Raw genomic sequence first — 22562 nt, 5'->3', positions numbered from 1 at the left:
CCCGCCAGCTCTTGTGTGTGCTTGAGTTTCTCACAGACTGCCTCTATACTTTTGGAAATAACACAGTTATCCCACATCCTCAAGGTGGCTGACAAGAATGACAAGTAAGAAGACTGCTGGGCAATCTCACACCTTAACATGGCAAAATGACCTTAACATTCCAAAAAAGCTACTTCATGCATAATAGCCAGATTAAAACATGGTTGGTTGTTTTTGCAGTTTGAGAAGTCACCAAGGGCGTTGGAGAAAATCAATGGACCAAGTGCACCAGCCTTCTAGTTTTATGTCATTACACGTCTTACAGTGCAAAGGCTCCATATGTCAGCATTTCTCTTGCTAATTTGGAAGCTATGGAGGTGCATTCACATTGGAATGGGTTGGGAGCACAAAATTATTATTTTGTGAGGCTGCTATTTTTATGCATCTGGTCATTTTTTTCTTCACGCCACAAGCTTGTTATCACATGCATGAAATCATAACATACAATTAATTTAAATAATTACTTTCATATCCATCATAAAAACAAGTCATTTACATAGACAGATGCAGATATTTTCTTTTGGTCTTTGAATGCAGTAGCACTAAATCCATATAGCAAAACATTCATTTTCATTCTCACCCATGTTTAATGTTAGAATAGGACGATTGCCTTTGTAATAAAGGTAAACAAGATTCTTTTGTCCTCTCCGTATATAGGCCCATGTGTAAAGGAAAACTACAGGTTGTAATGTTACAACTGTTTGCATGCTTCCTTTCTTCCTTTGTTTAATGTAGGCTCTCATTACCACGTGGTGGTAACAGATTGTTTGAACTGGAGAGAAAAGCCATTCGAAGCTAATTAAGCAGCCATTCCAGGCACTATTCACAGGCAGAGGACCGAGGAGCACAGGCATTTGTCAGCGCTTGACCCCGCGTGGTATTGATTGACAACAGAGCTCCTTGAATGACAGGCTTGACATAACCTGACCAATAGGAAGCCGGCGAGTAAGTGTACCGCGCAGCTATTGGACGAGAAGCCTTAAAGCCACAGAGAAGTCCCACGTGGGGCAGAGTGAACCTTCAAAACAAGCGATAGGCTGTGCTCGCTCCCTGCTCTCGTGCTCAGACATGGCTGATGTTCATATCAGACAAAAGCAATCATCTCACTCCCCACAGTACAGCTATCACCCAAATGCTGATAGGTAGTCACACGGATATGTTTTGTAAGAATCACGCGAAACTTACGCAAACAGTTTATGTCGAGTCCGCCAGGCAATTTGGTGGATATCGTCGATCGATTGGACATTGTTATGTCCTTCACGGTGTATGTGTGTATGTATGTGTGTGGGGGGCAATTTAACACCACTATTTCTGATTTTGGGCCTTACTTTAGATGTTTCACTAGAATATCATTTGGTGTTTCGTGGCAATGTAATACAAACAAGGTACCTGCTCCACAGATTCCTCGTATGGGGATTAAAAAAAAATGAAGAATGCTTGTTGCACACTGCCATCCCATCACATTAGTCTCACCTAAATTCATAAGATATTGGGTAAAAAGCAAATACCCCGATGAAAAGCGAATGTAAATAAATGTTGGCTCTCTCAGATTTGAAAATCATCGTCGGCACATCAGTGCTGTTGTTGTACATGGGACGGATGATGCCTTGTAAATCCATGGGATGATGTCATGTATCATTGAACCCCACGTGGGGGCCATCGTTCTCCGATAGGCAGATGTAGCCGTATTCCTTCGGAGTAATCCGATTGGACAGATAGGCGCTTTCACGGCAGTTCAGCCCTACTGCCTGTGTGTGGCAACGGGGGTAAGCTGGACAACGGGGGAAATGTGAGATTGTGGAGAGTACCATGTTACGCTTTTAAAGAATCTCGAACCTCTTCGAATCGGAAGAAAGATTTCGGAAACATATTTTTTTGGGATTACCCGGCCACAAAAGGCGCACATTCCTCGGAGGTTCGCGGCTGAGAATAAAGTAGTTTAATCGAGTCCGACCGCACCAAATTTCTCCCCAACTGCCGAGTTAGCTCTCTAGTCATCAAGCCGAGGCTAGCTGGGTGCGCTCCGGAGAGAGGATGCTTGTCGAGATCTGCGTTCACCATCCGTAACGTTACATTAGGGAGGATTAAACGCATGAATTATACTCTGTTTTTCTTCCAAACAAAGTCGGTCCGACGTTTAGGACACACGCACGGGTATGTATTTATCAGTGGTATTGATTTCTTGTTCAGTTTAGGCGTACGCTCAACAGCGTACCGCTTCCATCCCTTTCCGCGGAGTCAAACAGTAGGTGAAAGCCAGGGACTAGCTGCTGTTATGGCCTGCTTGTGGACGTCCTACAGGGTGTTCTTGGTCATTTGACGAACATCAGTGAAGATCAGTTTAAAGAAAGCGAATTTGATGGAAAGATCTTAATTAATGCAAAATTATATATATATATATTTTTATGTTGTGTTTGCCTCAGTTTGTGACTGGTGAATGGAGGATTTTGATTTGTATCGACTGTATATCGGTGACCACTGACCGAATAAGGTCATCAAATACAGAAGCACTGGACTACTGCTGCTTTTTTAAATTTCTATGACTGACTGTGATATTTGTTGCTAGTTTTACTGTATTATACATATTACTTTACAAACAACGTGTACTCTAGTCTATTGTTTTTTTGTCTATAGATTAAACCGCGTCATTTTTCATCAGAGGATTTTGACGAGTCCCCCCCCCCTCACCCCTGACCAGTGATCTTGTCCGCTTGTTGTGAGGCTGGTGTCCCCGTGAACACATTTCAACCATTTCGCCAAAGGAGCTGTTTATTGGATAGATAAACAAAGGATACATTTCAACATGTATCCACAAGGCCGACATCCGGTAAGACGCGCTTCCTCTGTAGTTACAATAGCTCACATATATTTCTGACAACATTGAGGTGGTGACATGGTCACAGTGTTGAATCAGTCTGAACCTGCTCTACAAAGCGTTTTGCATCATTAATGTAACTCATATAATTATATTTTCTATTTTGTTATAATACCATGCATTTAGCAAAATATTATACAGTTAGTGTCACATGGATGCAGATGTTTTGAATACCTAGACATTTGTTAACATACCATACTCATCCATATAGCACCATATGACTTGCCTGGACATTAAGAATAGGTGGTGGTTTTGATTCACTTTTGAAATTGGATTTAATTTTCTGTATGAGAGCCCATTCATGTTGTATTATTAGCATTGCTACTTCTGTAGCTGTGAAGGAGAGCCACCTCTTTGCTTTGATAATATCTCACTTACTGCAGTGGAGATGTCACCTCGAAAGTAGTCTAATGTGTGAACTATTGAGGTCCCCTCAACAGCATGGAGCACAATGCAGAAAGTAAAAAAAAAAAATCTTTCTACTGTTGACCGACTGATCTGATGTTACAACCCTCTTTCAGGCTCCACATCAGCCTGGCCAGCCTGGCTTCAAATTCACTGTAGCAGAGTCTTGTGACAGGATTAAAGATGAATTTCAGTTCCTGCAAGCCCAGTATCACAGGTAATGATTACAAACTATATCACCAAAGAATGTTAATGTCAACATTTACGCTCTTTTGAACCCACTTGAATGTTGTAGGTTAAGGCTAATATTTGGTTGTTGACTTCTGCGGGAAAAAAACAAAGACTGCAGTTTTTATCCTCTGCACACTGTACTCATGTGGTTAAGAGTGACTGATTTATTGAAGGGATAGCGACGCCTGAAAATTGACACCTTGTCTTCTATTTTAGTCTTAAGGTGGAGTACGACAAACTGGCCAATGAGAAGACCGAGATGCAGCGCCACTATGTCATGGTAAGATTATGTTACAATAGGGAGCAATTATACTTCCAAATTGCGAGGCTTGTTGAAGATCTAGTTGGGGTGGAGTGAGACAGGCTATTGTGTTTACCTGTGTGGTGGTTAGGCTGGGTGAGTGTCAGGTACAGGCCTGTGAAAGCCCCCAGGGGCTCGGTGTAGTTGGTTGTTGTAGAGGAACCTTCCTGACAGGCAGGCAGCAGTGGGCTGAGGCTCTATTATAGTGCGCCCCTGATCTCCAAGGGTCAATGACTGCAGTGTTGCCCTCTGTGTGTGCTGATCTGATTATTCTCCTAGGAGACACCGCGCTCAGACATATGCATGGCCATAAATTAGGTGTGAGCTGATGGAGGAGGGCCAGAGCAGTGTGTGGGAAAATGCACCACTGCAAACAAAATGGAGGATGTGGAACATGCTGCAGTTTAGTTTGTACGAAAGCGGTCTTGGTTTCACTGTAAACCTAAATTATTAGCCTGTATTTTAGCAACCTTTTAGCAAAACATAGGTGTGCCTGTGACACAGGAATTTTGTTCAGACATGATGCAATCAAAAGGTTCTTCTGTGGCAGTGTATTCTGTTATCCTAGGTAAACACACAGGGGATGACTTAAACCAATACATTGAGGCTTAAGTTAAACATTCTTCTCACAGGAAAAAAACATGTCAGCCTGACAGGGAGGAGGTTAGGTAAACATGTAGGAAAGTATCCCACAGCCAGCACTGGGTGTCAGGTTACGCCACGGCTGTGGGGCTCTGATCTCAGACAGAATGGCTCTCTTGTTTGAGAGTAATTTTCGAAGAAGCTAATGGACTGAATAATGCATTGGCCTCATCAAATAGACGCTGACTGGAAAGCCATTTCTGCCCTGGCTGCCACTTGTGGGCTCCATGGATTACATTTCAGCCAGACAGACTGACCTGGCTTGAAATATCAAGAGTGTTGAGCAATGGCGTTAAGCTAAGTAAACAGACATCCCGGAGATCTGAGGGTTTAAGATGTTGATCAATAAATCTAACCCTTTCTTCCTGGTGCCCACACTACAGGCAACAAGATATTGACTCAGAGTAGCTATTCACTGTCAACTGCTCCTACTACTCCTTTTGTGTCTGATGTTAGCCTATCATGTTTGCCTGCGGAAGCTGCATTGCATTTAGGCATCAATCAGATTGCTCAAAGCCCTGTGATGATGACATAATTAGTGTAGTGATCAATTCAAATATTGATGTGTAACTATTATCAGTATGCAAGTTAAATGGAAATTATTATAATTATGTAACAAAAAGCAAAAGAATAGCCATTTCTATAAGAATTTAAAAGTAATTACATACATAAGTATTAGCGCAACTTGACTGTATGGGTGACTGATTGATTTCAAGTCGTTGAAATAATTAACTGCAATGAACTTCTTGTTTTCTTTTCAGTATTACGAGATGTCCTATGGCCTGAACATAGAGATGCACAAACAGGTAGGCACCATGATGTTCCTTATTTATTCAGCCCAGTGCTTTTCCACAGTGTCGGGGGATGTCAGACCCAGGAGGAGCCACTCATAGGTTGTGAACTGAACTGACCGTTGGTAATAGGCTGTAAACAGAAGGGGTTACTGCACACGGAAGTAGGCAATACACACGCACACTCGTACCAACACATACAGTGTACGACTAACTTCTCTTTGGAATCTGCCGGTGGTGTAAAGCCAGGATTTGTCCAAGTGTTTTGATAAGATTAAAGGCAGACTTTGGCAAGCCTGGCCTTTGACTTAATGATTAAAGGGAGAGGATTGCTGATAGGTCAGTATTTTTTTCTTTTTTTAAGACGGGCATTAATTACAGGAGGGGTTAAAAGTCCTTTCCTCACTGTTTATGCTCTTAGTACCATTAAAAGATTCTATCTCCATTGATAAAGCTTCAAGGATCAATTGAACGGATGCTTGAAGAGATAAAGGATGTATGAATGGGTAATCCTTAGATTCCCACGTATGCTGCTTTTAAACCGGTGTGGCTGTCCCGTCCTCCGGCAGCAGCCTAGCTTGGTTAATGACAGCATTGGGGGCATGGCGGATTGGAGTGGTAGGGTGATCCATCAGTGTCTAGGCTGTGTGTCACACTGCCACATGTCTGTCAGGGCGCGGGCTGCTCTGATAGCTTCTGTCAGGCACTTATCGCCAACCAGAGGAGAGAGGAGGGGGATGGGAGCAGGAGGATGGAGGCGAGTTGGAGAATAGAGCTGGGGGAGGGGCAACAGGCCGGCTCTGTGTAAACAGGTTAATCGACTGATCCATTTTAGCGCCTGACTTTTATCAGGAACCTCAACAGAGCTGATGGAAGCGCTTGAATAATTCATCAGCGGGGCCCTAACCTGCTGAACGGCGTGTTTGTGAGCAAACAGTGTGGGCCCCGTCCATGCAGCTCCCCCACGCTCCCCCAGCTTAAGGCTCAGGCGGGGGGGGGAGGAGAAGATGGGGAGTGGTTAACAGGCAGGGTTGGGACGGATTATTGGATGCACATAGGCATATTATTTTCCTGCCAGGAGATTTATTTTGTAGTGAGGAAATCCATTCCTCTAACTGTGCCTTTTTCATTACTGTGTGGAGACATAATGCGGATTTCAGAATGCACACCAGCACAGCTCAGATGGACTGATGTGGTAGTGCTGTCTGATCCTCTCTATCAGGCCTAACAGTATGTAGAAACATACAGCTAATTTCTGCTGTGTGATGTCAGCCAATAATTACCATGCTGTAGTGCTTGTTTCCGTGAGCTCCTCGGGTGTGGGGCTGAGGTGTTAGTGAAGCCCAACCAGTTTTGGCTGTTACCTGTTGTTGTAACACAGACATAGATCCCATGGCCGGGGAATCATTTGCTAAGGAGCTAACTATCTGCCATACTCAGGGCCAAAACAAACTTGGTCAGCCAGCAGACTGAGTCCGCAGTGTTCTTACAAAAGAGGCGTGTGGTGAAAAGTGGTTGGGGAAATGCTGGTCGTCCCAGCCCTCATTGCTCCCATATCCCCAATCAGTCATCTTTGCCTGGTTGCTGGAGTGCTGCAGTGTAATAATTTCAGGGCAGGGGCTGGAGGTAGGGGGAGGGGTGTCACGTCCACACATCCAAACAGAAGTGTAATCATATTATAAGATATGGTATTATTATTCTAAGAAGTTTTTTGTTAGAGTGTGTTTATTGTTTGACGGTTGCAGTCTTCATTTGCATCAGAGACGTGCCTGACAGCTGCTGATGAGGTTAAATCATAGCAATGATGCATGCATCCATTTAGGCAGGCTCTCGGCCTTAGTCAGAACGGATCGATGCAGGTAAATTCAGATGTCAATTAACAATTTGGTCTGGACTTGCTGCACATTAACAAAGGCTCTGAGGCTTTGTGCAACATCTCAATTTAGTGGAAACATACGTCAGCTTGTTTCTTAGATGAGACTATAGCGAAGTATACGCCTAATTGTCTTGTTGCTAGAGAAAGCAGGAGACAGAGAATGCTGTCATCTTGGACAAATTGGAGGCTCTCTGAATCTGACTAGTCAAGTATTGTTTATGGATGGATCATGTGACCAGCGCCACCAGTTGTTTTCCCTGTGTATTTAATGCTCATCAGTGTCTCACTCCATTTTCCCATCGCTGATAGCAACAGACAAATAGCTTTCTGCACGCCGTTGACAGGCCAGCCTGAGAGTGCTCTTAAAGTGGTGCTACACAGGTCCGAGTACCTGTAATTGTGTAGCAGCAGCGCAAAGCTGGCCTCTCAAGGGCCAGGCTGTCATCTGCTTAAAGCGACAACAGCCCCATTTTTATCTGCCAGCAGAATGAAAAATCCTCCCAGCCCTGCACTGTATCTATTTTGACAGCACTGGCCAGCTGAGTTGATGCCTATTTCCATGTATTTGCATGTTGTGTTGTGAGAGTGTAGAGGCAGCCAGTTGTTTAGGGCACATTGGATCAGCCACCTCCTGACCTCTCTTAGCCAGCTGTCACCATGACACTAAGCTACAGAGGAATGGACTGTGCGCTCAAGGCCTTTTCACAAATCCTGTCAAATGTTCGACTGCTATTGACATGGCTTATCTCAACAAACATGGATTATACAAGCTCTGTAGCTTTTCAACCATTTCTGAGGGCCTTCTTGAGCTCTTGCTAGAGCACTTACTACATAGCATTAATACTAATGCCCATAAAACCTTTATCCAGCCCTTTAATTGCTTGGTTGGTTATAGGTCACGATTTTTGTTTATCACAGGAGACTGGAGTTCTGCGTCTTTCTTGTCTGCAGAAAGTAATGAATAATCTTATCCAGATGACTACTGTACCTTCTGTATCACATGCTACCATATAGGTGTTTCGGATTATTGCCTCTGATCCCAGGCTTTGGTTTGTTTCATCTGATATTTAAACTTCAGCTTGTTTTTTGTCCCACTGGCCTTCTCGGCAAAGTGGCTATCGCTGTAGCAGCTTGGGTCAGCGGGGCTCGTTCTGTTGGACATTACTCTCCAATCTCCCTGGCTCTGTCCAGAGGTAATATGTCTGGCTGCCAAAACTGCCTGGCATTTCTGCCATGTGTAATAAATAAGCTGGCGGTCTGCAAAGTACATTGTGTGTGCTGCTCCAAATGAAAAATCGGAGAAAATCCCTGTGATGTGTTTGTGTTCCGCAGTGGCCCTGGGTTGAACTGCAGCTCATAAATTCCATAGATGATGTAGCTTTGGCACTGTTATTTTTCTGCTCCCAGTGCAGAGCTTGAACCTGAGAGGCTGCTGATGTCTCGTCTCCCATCCCTGGACGAGGGAGGCAGGACAGGCTGGCTGTGCAATGTTTTTACAGGGGGGGAGTGGATCACACCCCTCCCGCACACCTCCTCCCACTGCTCTTTTTATCCACCATTCATTTGCTATGTTCATCTGATCGACAGGCTGAAAATTCAATTTAATGACCTGCCTCCAAGCACGTAATATGATTTTAAAGCCTGTTACGGTCAAGCAGAGGTGCCATTTGCATAATGATCCCAGCAAGATAGGGCTGCAGCCGTTGCCATGGCAGTGGGCAGACAGGCAGAAGAATGGAGGCAGGGCTCAGTGGATGGATGGGAGGCTAGGAGGGTGTTGGGGGTGCAGTTGACTGCAATGAGAAATGGCCTAGACTTTGAAAGACCAGGCCTTAGAAGACCGCACTCCAACATTTACAGGCTGGTAGTTGTCCTCTAATGGTATTGATCATAGATTTGAAGTGCGTTGCCCAAGAGGTCATTATGGTCTGTACCCTTTGTTCAATGTTCAGCTATAACCTATAATGTAATTAGCCTACATTGTCATATGTAAATAAACAGGGAAGTTTGGTTAGTGGGGCTGACTTCCTGGGTGTGGCAACGTGGTTTAACTGAGGTTAACTGCAGGACAGTTGAGTCGCAGATGAGGGCAGAGTGAGAGAGGATCCTCTCAACACAGCAGCACTCTGCCTGCTCATATCCGTTTAGTGTGGAGTGCACTCTCAGCACAGCTGTGCTCCATCCCCCTGGGCTCTCCTAATGTTTTAAATATTTCAAATGTCAATATCATGCTGTTTAGAGGATGTTGAGTCAAGCAGTTCTGATTGCCGCAGTAATTGACTTAATCGGTGTAAACATTAAAGGGGGGTTATATGAAGTCACTGTCTGTTTCATACTTTACCATCTCATTTGCTCCTCTTTTGTTTTCCAGACGGAGATTGCCAAACGGCTCAACGCAATTTTAGCTCAAATTATGCCTTTCCTGTCACAAGAGGTGAGTTTTGAATGCGCCCACCATACAGTGTCACATTTTAGTACCAAAGAACAGTCAGTTGTTGTTATGGTGCTTATTTTGTCAAGAGGCCTGTATTCTAAAGATACTGCTTCAAAATTTTAAGGTTAGGCAGTTTTGAATAATTGTGTTTGACATTTGCCCCCCTTTTTTTAAAACTGCAGTAGTGCTGTGAATATTAAGCGTGAAATTTACAGTTAAATGAGTGTGGGTGTGTGATAGATGTTGGCATGTCCCATTAAGCATCTCCTTTTGTAAATGTCTTCCCACAGCACCAACAGCAGGTTGCTCAGGCAGTTGAGCGGGCTAAGCAGGTGACTATGACCGAGCTGAATGCCATCATCGGGGTACGTGGACTTCCCAATCTGCCTCTCACCGTGTGTATACCCCCTTTTATTCCTTTATTTGACCTTGGTTAGGGGCAAACCTGCACATGAGATGATCACTAGTTATAAACAATCCTGTTGCATGTGAACAGTGAATAGAATGGGATAAACCCCCCACTAAAGTTAAAGTGCAGATTTGCCTCTCCCATTGATTCTTTCATACATTTTCTAAATCTCATTTTGTTCCAATCTAATGCTTTATTTTTGAGCAATGAATCCAAACTATATACACAATGAGTGTAGCACTTGAGAGCTGGTCTGTTGTTCCAGCTTTGGTCTCGGTGGTATCTTCACTGCCTTGTTGTGTGTTTATAAATGCGAGCCTGGGAGCTCTTGAGATCCCCTTCGCAGCCTGTATTGCTTTAATTGGCTAAGGTTTTAACGAGGAGCCTCATCCCTCACTGCTGACCTGGATAGCTGAGGGAATTAAAAGGCAGAGGGTGAGCAGAACACAGCCAGCGCTGCTAGCTAGCTGAGACAGTACACACAGCAGTCAGCCATCACAGCTCAGGTCTGCAGTCTGCTTTGCACAGCACAGGGCACTAATGTATGGTCTTCATCACAGCTTCAACATGCCATCTGCTCCTCATTGATCAGCTGCATCCACCCTGTCCTCCTACTAGAGAACTGATTAGTTTCACCCCCAATACAAACCCCATGCTATCAGTGATCTTATTACTGGAGTTGCATCTTTGCAGGGTCTTTAGCATGCACAAGAGGCCGGCCTGAATGGCTGACTTGATGACTGGAGGCACATATTGGAATTCAATTAATGCCCCCTTGGTGACCTTTCATTCCAGGATAATTGCTCCCTGGAATTTGTCTGAGTAGGTGTCTTGAGGTGATGGAGAGCTATTTGTTTTTTATCTGCCGGACTGAAGCAGATGCTTTATTACACTTTTGCCAAAACAGACTAGACCTACAGTTGTTCTTAAGAAAAGCAGTTTGGGTTGTGGTTCCTGATCATATAATGTTGATATTTGAAATGACATAATACTGGAATATTGCTGTACGTGTGGAATTGGAATAGCGGTGACAAGTTCACTCTTGCTATCTGCTGGTCATTGTCTATCTTTCAGAAGGAATAGGAGTACAAATCTAAATATTGGAGTTGCCCATTCATGATTTGCATATATGGTCTAGTTTGGCACTTTGCCTGTTATATGAAACAGTCAGGCCTCCTCTCATACCCAAGTCATCCTGGTTGCACATGTCAGTGGAGGGGGAAATGTAGCTATGTTTTACGAATACCTTTCCATTAGTTATTCATTGAGGAGAAGCTCTGTAGGCATGCCAAAGTCCTCATGCATATTGTAAAGCAAGGTGGGGTGAAAGAGCGTGCCAGGCAAGCAGGCAGACAGGCAGCATCCAGGAGCCAGCTGCATGCCTTATTGATGGGGCTGAGGGCCATTAATAGGATGCAACTAGGGCAGCTGCTAGTGTTGAGATGATCCTGCTGACTGGTGGCGGTACCCGTTTGATTAGAAAACACACAATATTGAAGTCAGCCAAGAAGCAGTTCAGCTAAGCCCACGTTTCCCCCAGTGAGAGGCCACCTAGATGAAGCCTTAACGTGTTCACTGCTTGTTTAAATGGGATGTTAAACAATGGGTTAAAGATAAATACATTTTTTTTATTCTTTTCCTAACACCATTGATTATAGTATATCATCATGTAGTGTGTGGGAAGTCACCCTGACCAGTCTCTGTCCTCCTTCTTCCCAGCAGCAGCAAGCTGCCTACCCAGCTCTCATGGTCAGTGGCATCCAGAGATATCTGTATGTGCCATGCTGGAGTTAATGGACTTGGTGTGTGCACACAGAGAAGGGGCTTGAGGGCTTGTGCATGTTGCATGACATTAGTCCTGCCCGAGTGCTATGTGTTTCACTATAGTTAGTTTAGTTAGTACACAAGAGACTGTAATAGATTTGCTCAATTTTGCCTGTGAGGTTTTTTTTTCTGTAGCTATACTCACTCTGAGAAAAAGAGGCCAAAGAGTAGGTCTTTATCTCGGAATATTAAATTAGAGGGAATAGGCCAGCCTCCTTTCTTTATTTATTATTGTCTTCATTTATGGCCCTCTAATGAGGGCTCTGGCTGATCAGCCATGCATATTACCCATCAGTGCCTCATTAAACACAATGAGCAAGGATGGCTCTCCCCTGCCAATGAACTGGCTCCTTAATTTCCCTCATGGACATAATATTATAACTCTCTCTCTCTCTCTCTCTCTCTCTCTCTCTCGCTCTCTCTCTCTCTCTCTCACTATTCCTCCCCCTCTTTCTCTATCTCCCTCTCTCTCTCTCTCTCTCTCTCTCTCTCTCTCTCTCTCTCTCTCTCTCTCCTCCCTCTCTCTCTCTCCTCCCTATCTGTCTCTTTTAGGCACATTTTATAATTGGATTGACAACTGCCCTATGGAGTAGAGGGCAAGGTTGCAAGTTCAAATCCCCAGCGATATACTACTCCACCATTCTCCAATCTAGTCCACTCCACCTGCTGGGCAGATAATGTAGAAGGCGAGAAGCAATTAAAATGCCCCTCCAGATAGGATTTTTATGGAAATATTGTGGTAGTATGTGCCCTCATAAGACCTGCTGAATATCCCTGTCGTCTGCTAAAACTGAATGTGGGGGCAGTTCCTACTGAATCAATGTATTTTTAACTATTCTCCATGTGTTAGGCAGATGCGTCACATAGTATTGTGCTGTACCACCTCCTCAGACATTACAAAGTACCTAATATTTTGGAAATAACCATAAATGGTCACTGATTGAAGTCAGTCTTGTAAAAGCGAGGAGGTGCATGCCATAACAGCCGCTGAATTATTCAGCTGGCTCGTAGACGGGTAATAAATTGCTGATGTTTTTATTGGTGTCTCAGCTAAGTATTATTTAACCTTGCTTTAAACTGCTTACTTCCATGCTGAGTGCCTTTTAACTCCCATCCATTTCCCTGTGCCTTTCAAATATTGATGGTGAATATTGGAGGGTTGACTGAGTGCCAGCATGGGACCCCTGGTCCTGGCTCCTGGAGCAGCCTTCCAGGCACACACACACACACACACACACGGAGAGAAAGAGCCAGCTTCTGGCACTTGCTGTTCCCTCGGTCTCTTAAAGTTTGGGTGTGCAAATGATTCATGTTCTGTTAATCCAGGAATGTGAATATGTGAGGAGTAAATGGAGGCAGGTTGTGTTTTTGAAGTGTTTAAAAAAGCAGGTAGTTGTTTAGCCCACAGGCTGACAGATTCCTACACCAGCTTTGGGACGCTCCCTTAAGAGGATTGCCCAACTCACTGATGGCTTAGGAGTGTTGTGGTGCTGCAGTATGAAATGTGCTAGTTTACGCTATGTCGAATGATTCCTCTGTATTAAGCTGCATGGTTGGATCAAACTTTGCTTTGTTGTTTGTCATTAATATAGTATGATATATATTCCTATTGTTCAGTGTTCACCCCAGTGTGTAGTGTACTAACTCCGCTGTGTGATTGAGTGTTTCGATCCCCGTGTCTCATGCATTAGACGTGTTGAGCAGTTGATCGTTAGTCATAACTTCTACTTTCCTCGGCACAGATCTGGGGCTTATGCCACCCTGGTCTGGTATGGAAATAGCACTGACAGGGATTGCTCTCTGATCCTGACAGTAATAGATGTGTGAATGTGCTAATATCTGGGGTTTAACTGATCAGGCTCGTGTTTAGTGTGTGGCGTCTCTTTGCCTTTTCCCTCTGACCCACTTGTTGTCTGTCTGTCTATCTCCCTGTCTACCTACAGCAGCAGCAGCTCCAGGCACAGCACCTCTCCCATGCTGCTCACGGGCCTCCTGTCCAGCTGCCGCCCCACCCCTCAGGCCTGCAGCCCCCTGGCATCCCCCCAGTGACGGGCTCTGGCTCTGGCCTGCTGGCACTGGGCGCCCTGGGCAGCCAGGCCCATCTCCCAGTGAAGGACGAGAAGAACCACCATGATCTCGAGCACAGAGGTGAGCGCTTTAGCTCAGGCATCCTGGTGACCAAACGGGTATGGGCCGCTTAACCCGTTTATTTGGAGGAATTGAATGTGTGTGATCTTAATTTGAACACAAGTGAATAGATGTAAAACAGGGAAATGCTAATATAGTGCAGAGTGATTCTGACTCTTTAGAGCAGAGTCCTCAGGCCCTTAGGTGAGGAGCACATCCTGTCTGCTCACATTCTGTCTGGGTAATGAGCTGGTACATTCCCAGCCCATGACTGCATAAGCTATTCAACAGCTCCAACAAACGGTGATAAGAGGGGCCTTGTGCCCTCCAGTTGAATCTCTCACTTTCTGCCACCAGCATCTGTTATGATAAGCTAACTGACTTGTTTTTCTCTTTGCTCCACTTGGTTTATCATCATCACCTCGGCCGCCCATCATGATTCCTGCGATACAGAGAACACGGTGAGTGTCCAAACCCTCAATTGTTTTCGTTGCACGAGAGGCCTTGTTGGTTTCATAACCCATCACATTTCCAATTTGTCTCTGGAAATGTCAAGTAAAAATTGTTGCTAACCGCATGCTAAGGCTGCACTCATGCACTGCTATAATCTGCTTTCAATAAAATGATTAATGGGAAATGAGGTTTGTAATATAAGCCCTGTGCATTTAATCCAGAAGGGAAATGACTCGTATCACGCTGGAGAGATTAGAAGCCTTGTAATTTCATCACAATTAAAGAAAGACTTGGACTTCCCCTTCTTAAAGGATTTATTTGATCCCTTCTACTGTCTCCCTTGTTTACCAGCTCACTCTTTCTCCTCCTTTGCTTGTGATGAATATTTATGAACACAAATGCAGAATTGTTTTCTATTCTTTTTCTCCACCCTGTCTGGCTGGACCTGCTAAAGCATTTTATTTGAATGGCTGCGATCTCTGATGGCTTGTGATGGGCCTGTGAGATTGTGTTTCTGTAGGCTGGGCCAGCTGAATGGGTGCAGTCATGTCTGAAGAAATGGAACTCCTGGGGCGATTAGCGGGCCTGTTTTGTTGCTGTGCTCTTGTCCCAGGTCATCTGATAGCAGAGTGGTGACTTTGGTTAATGAGTCACGCTAAGCATCTCTTTAAAGGTCAGCCATTATGCAGACAGTGGCCCTTTGCCCAGACTGCTAGTCCATCGGCCATTGTTCACTTCTCTGGGCTGCCGTTGACTTAGTCCATGTTGTTGCTTTGGTCCTCAGAGGAAGGGACAGAGGGAATCAGGAAAACTTGGCAGTTTACAGGCAAATGGCAAACTCCTGTGAAAGCCCGCTGGACACCTGCCTAGTTCCTCCCATTCTGTTGGCGTTTGGAGTGAGCTGTCCCAGCCTGTGTGGGCAGCCTCCGTGAAGAAGCACCAGTCAGTCCCACGCTGCCGTGCCCACTGGCAGGATATAGATTCCTCTTTCTTTATCTCGGCGCTCAAAGCCTGAACTGACATGGTGCCCAAGCGCGCCGTGGCAATCAATGCCCACAACACAGACACTCTCTCTCTCTTTCTCTGTCTGTGTCTCTGTCTCTCTCTCTCTCTCTCTCTCTCTCTCTCTCCATCCCCCTCTCGTCTCTCCCTGTGTGTATGTGTGTGTCTCTCTCTCCCCCTCTCTCTCTCACGCTTAGCCTGACTGACTCCAGAGAAAAGGGCCTCTGTTCAGCCACAACACACTGCTCATGTCCCTGTGAGGCTGTTTGTTGTCCAGTTATGAGGAGGAGGGAGCCCAGCTTAGAAAACAAGCCCTCCCCCTTTCAGTTCAGATAACGGCCCATTCTGTTGTGTGGCCAGGGACAGGCTTGTGTGTGAGATGGGGCTTGGCTGGTGTCAGGGTACTGTTTGGAACTGGCCTACAGCTGCATTTTAAGAGTCTGTGGCATCCATAGTCGTGTGAATGAGGCATTTTTAGTGTTTGGATTGGCACAGTGTGCTCTCTGTGAACTTGCAATGCATGAATGATTCACTCCTCTGTTGAATGAATGAAGAAATGGTAATAAAGCCTATGTTTGGTTTTTCCTTTGCAGAATAACTCTATATCCCCATCAGAAAGCTTACGCACAGCCAGCGAGAAACACCGCAGCTCCTCTGACTACAGTTTAGACTCCAAGAAACGCAAAGTGGAGGAGAAGGACAGCATGAGCAGATATGTAAGTCACTATGCCCTCCTGTGGTTAGAGACTCTGGACGAGGTAATGATTCATTAATAAGAGGTCTATTAAGTTGACTATTTTCCAATTGTATTTACAGGACAGTGACGGAGAGAAAAGTGACGACCTGGTGGTAGATGTGTCTAATGAGGTGAGCGCAGCCAGCATGTAGATGTAAATGGCATATTGACATCTACCGTGATGAAGTTACATTACAGTGCACTAATGTCATAAAATCTATTTGCCATGTTTCTCTAGGACCCTGCCACCCCACGGGCAAGCCCAGCCCACTCGCCACCTGAAAATGGCATTGACAAGCCCCGCCCCCCAAAGAAGGACACACCCAACAGTCCTGCGTCGGTGGCGTCGTCCGGAAGCACCCCATCCTCCAAGGCCAAGGAGCTCAGTCATGTAAGACGCCAGGAGAGTTATGAACAAACTGGGACAGAAAGGAGTTTAAATGAGAATTGCAGAGAGCAAAGGGATATGTGCAAATAAATCTAGGACGTTTCTGCAATGGATTAGGAATGGCTGTCGGTGCTTTAAGTGCATGACTAAATGTCAGGGATAATGTTGTCCTGCATCAGGATCAGTCAGGTCTTCTCTGTTAATAGCTCAATGTATTTAACTATTCCAGGATTTTTTTCCCCTCTGCCTCACTAAAAGATTAAAGCCAAAGCAGTAAGGGGATAAAAACGGCTCCATCTCCATTGTGGCTGTAATAGGTTTTGGAATAAATAGCAGTTTATAGCTCTGCAGGACTATGGGGGTTGTCAGAATTAGATTGGATTAAGTTCAGTTTGCTCTCAAATTGTCAGTCTGCACAGTGCCTGGTTTCGGGATTGTGACTGTGCTTGCTCTCTCTTTCCCTCGACAGAATGACAAATCCTCCACGCCTGGCCTCAAGTCCAACACCCCCACCCCCCGCAACGATGCCCCCACCCCTGGCACCAGCTCCACCCCCGGGCTCAGGCCCATCCTGGGCAAACCACCAGGCATGGAGGCTCTCGGTTAGTAGCACTCTCTTGTTCAGACCTTCTCTAGAAACCAAGAGGTTCTAGTGTGTTACATACTGATATCCTTTTCTTCTTCCTGTCTGCAGCAGCCCCAGCTTTGCGTACCCCTCTGTCCATCGCAGGCTCCTACCCTACTCCCTTTGCCATGATGGGCCATCATGAAATGAATGGAGGCCTGACTAGTCCTGGTGTGTATGCTGGTCTGCACATCTCCCCTCAGATGAGCGTTGCAGCAGCTGCAGCCTATGGACGCTCCCCCATGGTAATGTCTAGGCTTACTAGAATGTAAACAACAATTTAAAAATGTCATTACAAAGTGCAAATAATATAATTTCAATGGAGAGCTTGTGAATTGTGATGGGCAAGCCATCTCATTTGTGATTACTACAGCAGAATAAAATGTAGCTAATATCGCAATTCATTTTTCTGCCTGATGATACATATTGTCACATTTTTGTATTGCTATATATTGAATTTCATCCCATTCCTAACAGTGAGTGTTTGGCTGTGATCACTGGTCAATAACAAGTCTGTTATTCAAAGCTTTTCATCTTGTCATCTTTCAGGGGTTTGATCCTCACACCCACATGAGAGCTCCGGGCCTTCCAGCCAGCCTCACATCCATCTCTGGTGGCAAACCGTAAGTATCTCACCGAGACTCGGCGTGTCGTAGTGGAACACTATAAAAACAGCAGTAATCTGAAATACTAACATGGCTCTGTCTTTTGTTTCAGAGCGTACTCCTTCCATGTCAGTGCAGACGGCCAGATGCAGCCTGTGCCCTTCCCTCCTGATGCTCTGATCGGCCCTGGTATTCCACGCCACGCCCGTCAGATCAACACGCTGAGCCACGGCGAGGTGGTGTGTGCTGTTACCATCAGCAACCCCACACGCCACGTCTACACTGGTGGCAAAGGCTGTGTCAAAATCTGGGACATCAGCCAACCCGGCAGCAAGAGCCCCGTGTCCCAGCTGGACTGTTTGGTGAGGACCAGCGCCGATTCACCTTTCACTCGTCAACAGCTTAGGGCATTTTTACACCTTGTGCATTTAGTGCAGTTGTTTCGAACCCTGGAGTGGTTTCCCTCTTTGCTCCGTTTGTTTGGGAACATGAGAACATGGCAGTCGCACTCGGATGTGGACCAATTGTTTGTTGGGTGTTGGTGCATCCCTGTGATCTGGCCAGGATCCAGCCCAACTATAAGAATCACTGTGCATTGTGGGTTAAACACCAGAGTCTAATTTCACAGAAAAGTGGGAATAGAAAAGGTTTAAGGTTGTTTAATTTGTAAGAGTGTCAGCAGAATCGCCTGTTTTTACAAACTGAATTGTAAAACTGAGAAATTAAGTGGTATACATTTTTTATTCAGAATCTCATTCCGTAAACCGGGGGATAATCCTTTGTTATACATGAGGACCACAAACGCAGCTGATGCTGTTGCTCCATGTTTCTTTACACTAGAAGGAAAGTACTTTTGGTTTGAAAACACTCTGAGATTGGCTTATTGTGATGGCAGGATTTCGGTCCACTTTCCCAATGACTTGCTCCACAATCCCTTTGTAGCTCCACGGCCCTGAACATGTGAGTATTGATTCGCTCTGTCCTCTGTGCAACAGAACAGGGATAACTACATCCGCTCCTGTAAGCTGCTGCCTGACGGCCGTACATTGATTGTTGGAGGCGAGGCCAGCACATTGACCATCTGGGACCTGGCCTCTCAGACGCCCCGCATCAAGGCTGAGCTCACCTCCTCGGCCCCGGCATGCTACGCCTTGGCCATCAGCCCTGACGCCAAAGTCTGCTTCTCCTGCTGCAGTGATGGAAACATTGCCGTCTGGGACCTCCACAACCAGACTCTCGTTAGGTGGGAAGAGACGCTTCTTCACACCGTGTGGCCTGCGGTCCCACGACAGGAGTGTTATTGTTTAACTCATTTTATAAAGAATATTTGTTGGTAAATGTCTGCTTTTTGTAACTTTGATTGTAGGCAGTTCCAGGGTCACACAGATGGTGCTAGCTGCATTGACATATCCCATGACGGCACTAAGCTGTGGACAGGCGGTCTTGACAACACGGTCCGCTCCTGGGACCTGAGGGAGGGCCGACAGCTGCAGCAGCACGACTTCACTTCGCAGGTACAACCCTGTAACATAGTATGGATGGATGGATAACAGACAGACAGAATTGGGCCCACATTCAGTAATACCTGGTGTGTCCCGTTTACAGATCTTCTCTCTGGGCTACTGTCCGACCGGTGAGTGGCTGGCAGTCGGCATGGAGAGCAGCAATGTGGAGGTGCTGCACCACACAAAGCCCGACAAGTATCAGCTCCACCTGCATGAGAGCTGCGTCCTCTCCCTCAAGTTCGCCTACTGTGGTATGAACACACACACATACACACACACACAGAAATAGAGAGAATGCTGACTTTACTTCCTAGCAAGGGGACCTTAGCCGATTATAGTTGATTTAGTGGCAAAACTGCAGTGCCCTCTTTATGGCCTGAATGCCTGTTCTGTGTGTTCTCAAGGTCACAAAAGTGGTGACTGTTCAGTTGGAGGTCTTATTTCCATCCCCTCTGTGTCCGACGAGGCCTGATTGCACTGTTCTTTTCTCTGCAGGTAAATGGTTCGTAAGCACTGGGAAGGACAATCTGTTGAATGCTTGGAGGACTCCTTATGGCGCCAGCATATTCCAGGTATGCAGATCAATACACTCTGTCTGCAGCCAGTCCAAAAGTATGCACAGTTAGTCTCTGGGAGGAAGGGCACAGCGACCGCTGTCTGACAGGACTCTCCTATCAGTGAAAACTGAACCTGAAATATTGACCTGACAAAGAAGTCTTTTTGAGGGGCATCAGGCCAGAACTTGATGTCATTGGAATCTAATCTTGCCCTGTAGTCAGCTGTTCTCCTCCACTTAACTTCAGATGTAGTTAAGCATGTTTACTGCCTCCAAGAATAAAATGTTTTTATCTGATACATGACATCTGTTTGTCTCCAAACAGTCCAAGGAATCCTCATCTGTCCTGAGCTGCGACATCTCGGCAGACGACAAGTACATTGTGACAGGCTCTGGTGACAAGAAGGCCACTGTATATGAAGTGATCTACTAGAACGGACTGCTTTGAGTCGGAGCATGCTCGTGCTCAGGAACAGTGGACTCTTCCTCCATCTACCCTCCCTCACACAGACAGCATGGATGTTGCCTGCAGCCCCTGGGTGGATGGGCAGGAGGCTTGGCTGGGCAGTGCCAGACTGTAATAGACTTGGTGCTGTTGTGGCTCTGGATGCTGTGTCCTTTGGCTCTGCCCTCCCTCACTCATACAACTAACACTTGTACAGCGAGTGCAGTTCCCAAGGCACTAGAGAAGAAAATAATGTCTTGCTGTTTTTGTTTGTTGGATATTTCTTTTTTTATTCGTCTTTTTTAATGTGGAGATAAGGTTCCGTGACACAACTAGAAGCGGCGCTTCGCTCTGGAGCTTCTCCCTGGAGGTCCTGTGAAAAGTGTACATAATGGAGTAATAAAAGGCCTTTTATAGATTTATATTTTGGTGTCCAGTTACGCTTGTGATGGTTCTTTCTTGTTCTCTCCTTGATTTTCTGTCCCCTCTGGGGATGGAAATTAGATTAGGACTTTGTAAGAGGATATTCTATTTCAGTTTTTTCCCTCCTCTGCCTTTTTTCATGTTCGTTGTCCAGGATGACCTTTTCGGAAATCTAATTTGGATTTTTTTTCTCCCTGACAACGGTCTTTTTTTCTGTGCTATTTGCTATAACACAGAACACAGACATTTGTCCCTTGGATTTTAGCAGTGGAGAATTCTGGGAATGTCCTTTTTTCAGACTGGAAGAAGGAGGAAATCATGGTTTCCAGTCACTTCTACCCTTTGGCCCTGGTTAACTTAAAAATCAACTTTGAAAGAGGACTTCTCCCAGAACATTGGCTGCTTTTAATGACATTAAAATGGATTACCATGTGGAGGACTGGCAGGCTTTATGGAGAAGCAGATGGGACTTCAGTTCAGCCTGTTGACTCTTGAGTATTGTATGAATCTTCGTTGCTCCACTCAACAAAGTTTCACCTTTAGTCATCAGTCTGTAAGAGTTAATAATTGCCCTTCTCTTTTGACTCTCTGACTGATATGCAAGGCTTACACAATTACGCATAAAGGTGGCAGAGAAAGCCGTGACCACATTTGAGATTTTGGGTATGCTCTGTTTACTTTCTTCAGTACTTCATAATATCCCACTACAATCTCCTCTCATAGACAGGAATGGTCTCCGCTCAAACACACTTCAGACCATGTAGCAAACACTTGTCATCATCACTAAGGATTGTACAGTTGACAGTTGTTGATAAATCAATAAACTGTTTTTATATAAAAATCATCTTTGACTGAATTTCTATAGTGCTGGTGCACTACTACACCAATGCATGTTTTAAAAGGCCAAAAGTTGGCCCTGGATTTATAGATTCCCTTCTCCTGCAGTCAGTAGTGGGATGGGGTGTGTGTGAAGCGGCTAAAGCAGTTGCTGTTGAGTGAGGCTCTACTTTTCTCTCTTGAAACCCAGAAACTTGTCCTCTAATTCTTCAGTGCCCTCTATGCTTCCTGGGACAGCTCTGCCTTGCTCCGCTCTGCGTCTACATACAGACTTCACTTTCACTGGCACTCCTTGACAGCAAATGGAAGTACATCAGTAAATGGCAGCAAATGCATCCAGATAGGAGTTGACAACTGTCCCAGGAGGGCCGCGGACATGAGAGGAAGACATTCTGGGTCCTGTTAGAGAGGCTGCAAGAGACGTCTAGCAATGGCTTTAACTCAGAAATTACTGAGCTTGCATTAATATTTGAGATATGAACTTGGTTCAGCTTTCAATGTCACAGTGTGCTGTAGCTGACTATGGTTACTGTCATCTCCCGCCGTTATATGGCTGTATCCGTGTTCGATGGTAGCACTGAAATTACACACAATCCTTTCTCAGAGTGATACAATAAGGGTGAGTTTTTATGCAGTGCCACTTGAGAAATATGACGCAAACACTGCTCTCGAGTTCTCTTGAGTGGTCTTTTGGTAGTTGAGTACTTTTGGGCGGGATGAGGTGAATGGCCCAGTCCCTCCACTCAAGGGCTCCGTCCCTGAAGCTGTGAGCCCCTCATATGGCTGCCTCTTCAGAGATGTTGTTGTTAGATTATAAAAGCAGGGCCGGATGCTTTCAGCATGGAGCCAGCCGCCATGCTCTGCTCTCACGGGCTCATTTGTTACAGGCTATAGTCTTTCTTTTCCCACATCCCTGAAGTGTGTACTTCCTGTGGGCATTTGTAGCTCGAGCTCCTTGCTCAAGTAGAATTTTCTTCCTCACTTAATCAAACAGTGGAATATATGGAGATGAAAGGTTGTACCTCTGAGGGCC

At 45.4% G+C, this 22562-nt stretch overlaps 1 protein-coding gene across 1 annotated transcript; it reads left to right on the top strand.

Moving 5' to 3' along the window:
- The first annotated feature begins 1805 nt into the window (after positions 1-1805).
- Positions 1806-21536, top strand: tle3a (TLE family member 3, transcriptional corepressor a). Its single transcript, XM_078282850.1, has 22 exons — positions 1806-2193; positions 2674-2866; positions 3436-3536; positions 3767-3830; positions 5255-5299; positions 9532-9594; positions 9885-9989; positions 11726-11752; positions 13771-13975; positions 14408-14415; positions 16003-16125; positions 16226-16276; positions 16384-16536; positions 17003-17135; positions 17228-17403; positions 17708-17781; positions 17876-18125; positions 18759-19006; positions 19130-19277; positions 19369-19519; positions 19764-19840; positions 20150-21536. The coding sequence occupies exons 2-22, from the start codon at positions 2843-2845 to the stop codon at positions 20255-20257; spliced, it is 2334 nt and encodes a 777-aa protein (XP_078138976.1). The 5' UTR covers positions 1806-2193; positions 2674-2842; the 3' UTR covers positions 20258-21536.
- Positions 21537-22562: the final 1026 nt, after the last annotated feature.

Source organism: Centroberyx gerrardi, chromosome 4, assembly GCF_048128805.1.
Source record: "Centroberyx gerrardi isolate f3 chromosome 4, fCenGer3.hap1.cur.20231027, whole genome shotgun sequence".
NCBI lineage: Eukaryota > Metazoa > Chordata > Actinopteri > Beryciformes > Berycidae > Centroberyx > Centroberyx gerrardi.
Note: the sequence above shows the minus strand (reverse complement) of the source record. Positions and strands in the feature narration are given on the sequence as shown.

Coding starts and splice junctions, on each gene's coding strand:
- tle3a (XM_078282850.1), top strand. CDS start 2,843: ATGTATCCACAAGGCCGACATCCG. Junction 17,404..17,707: donor CCTATGGACGCTCCCCCATG/GTAATGTCTAGG, acceptor GTCATCTTTCAG/GGGTTTGATCCTCACACCCA. Junction 18,126..18,758: donor TGTCCCAGCTGGACTGTTTG/GTGAGGACCAGC, acceptor TCTGTGCAACAG/AACAGGGATAACTACATCCG.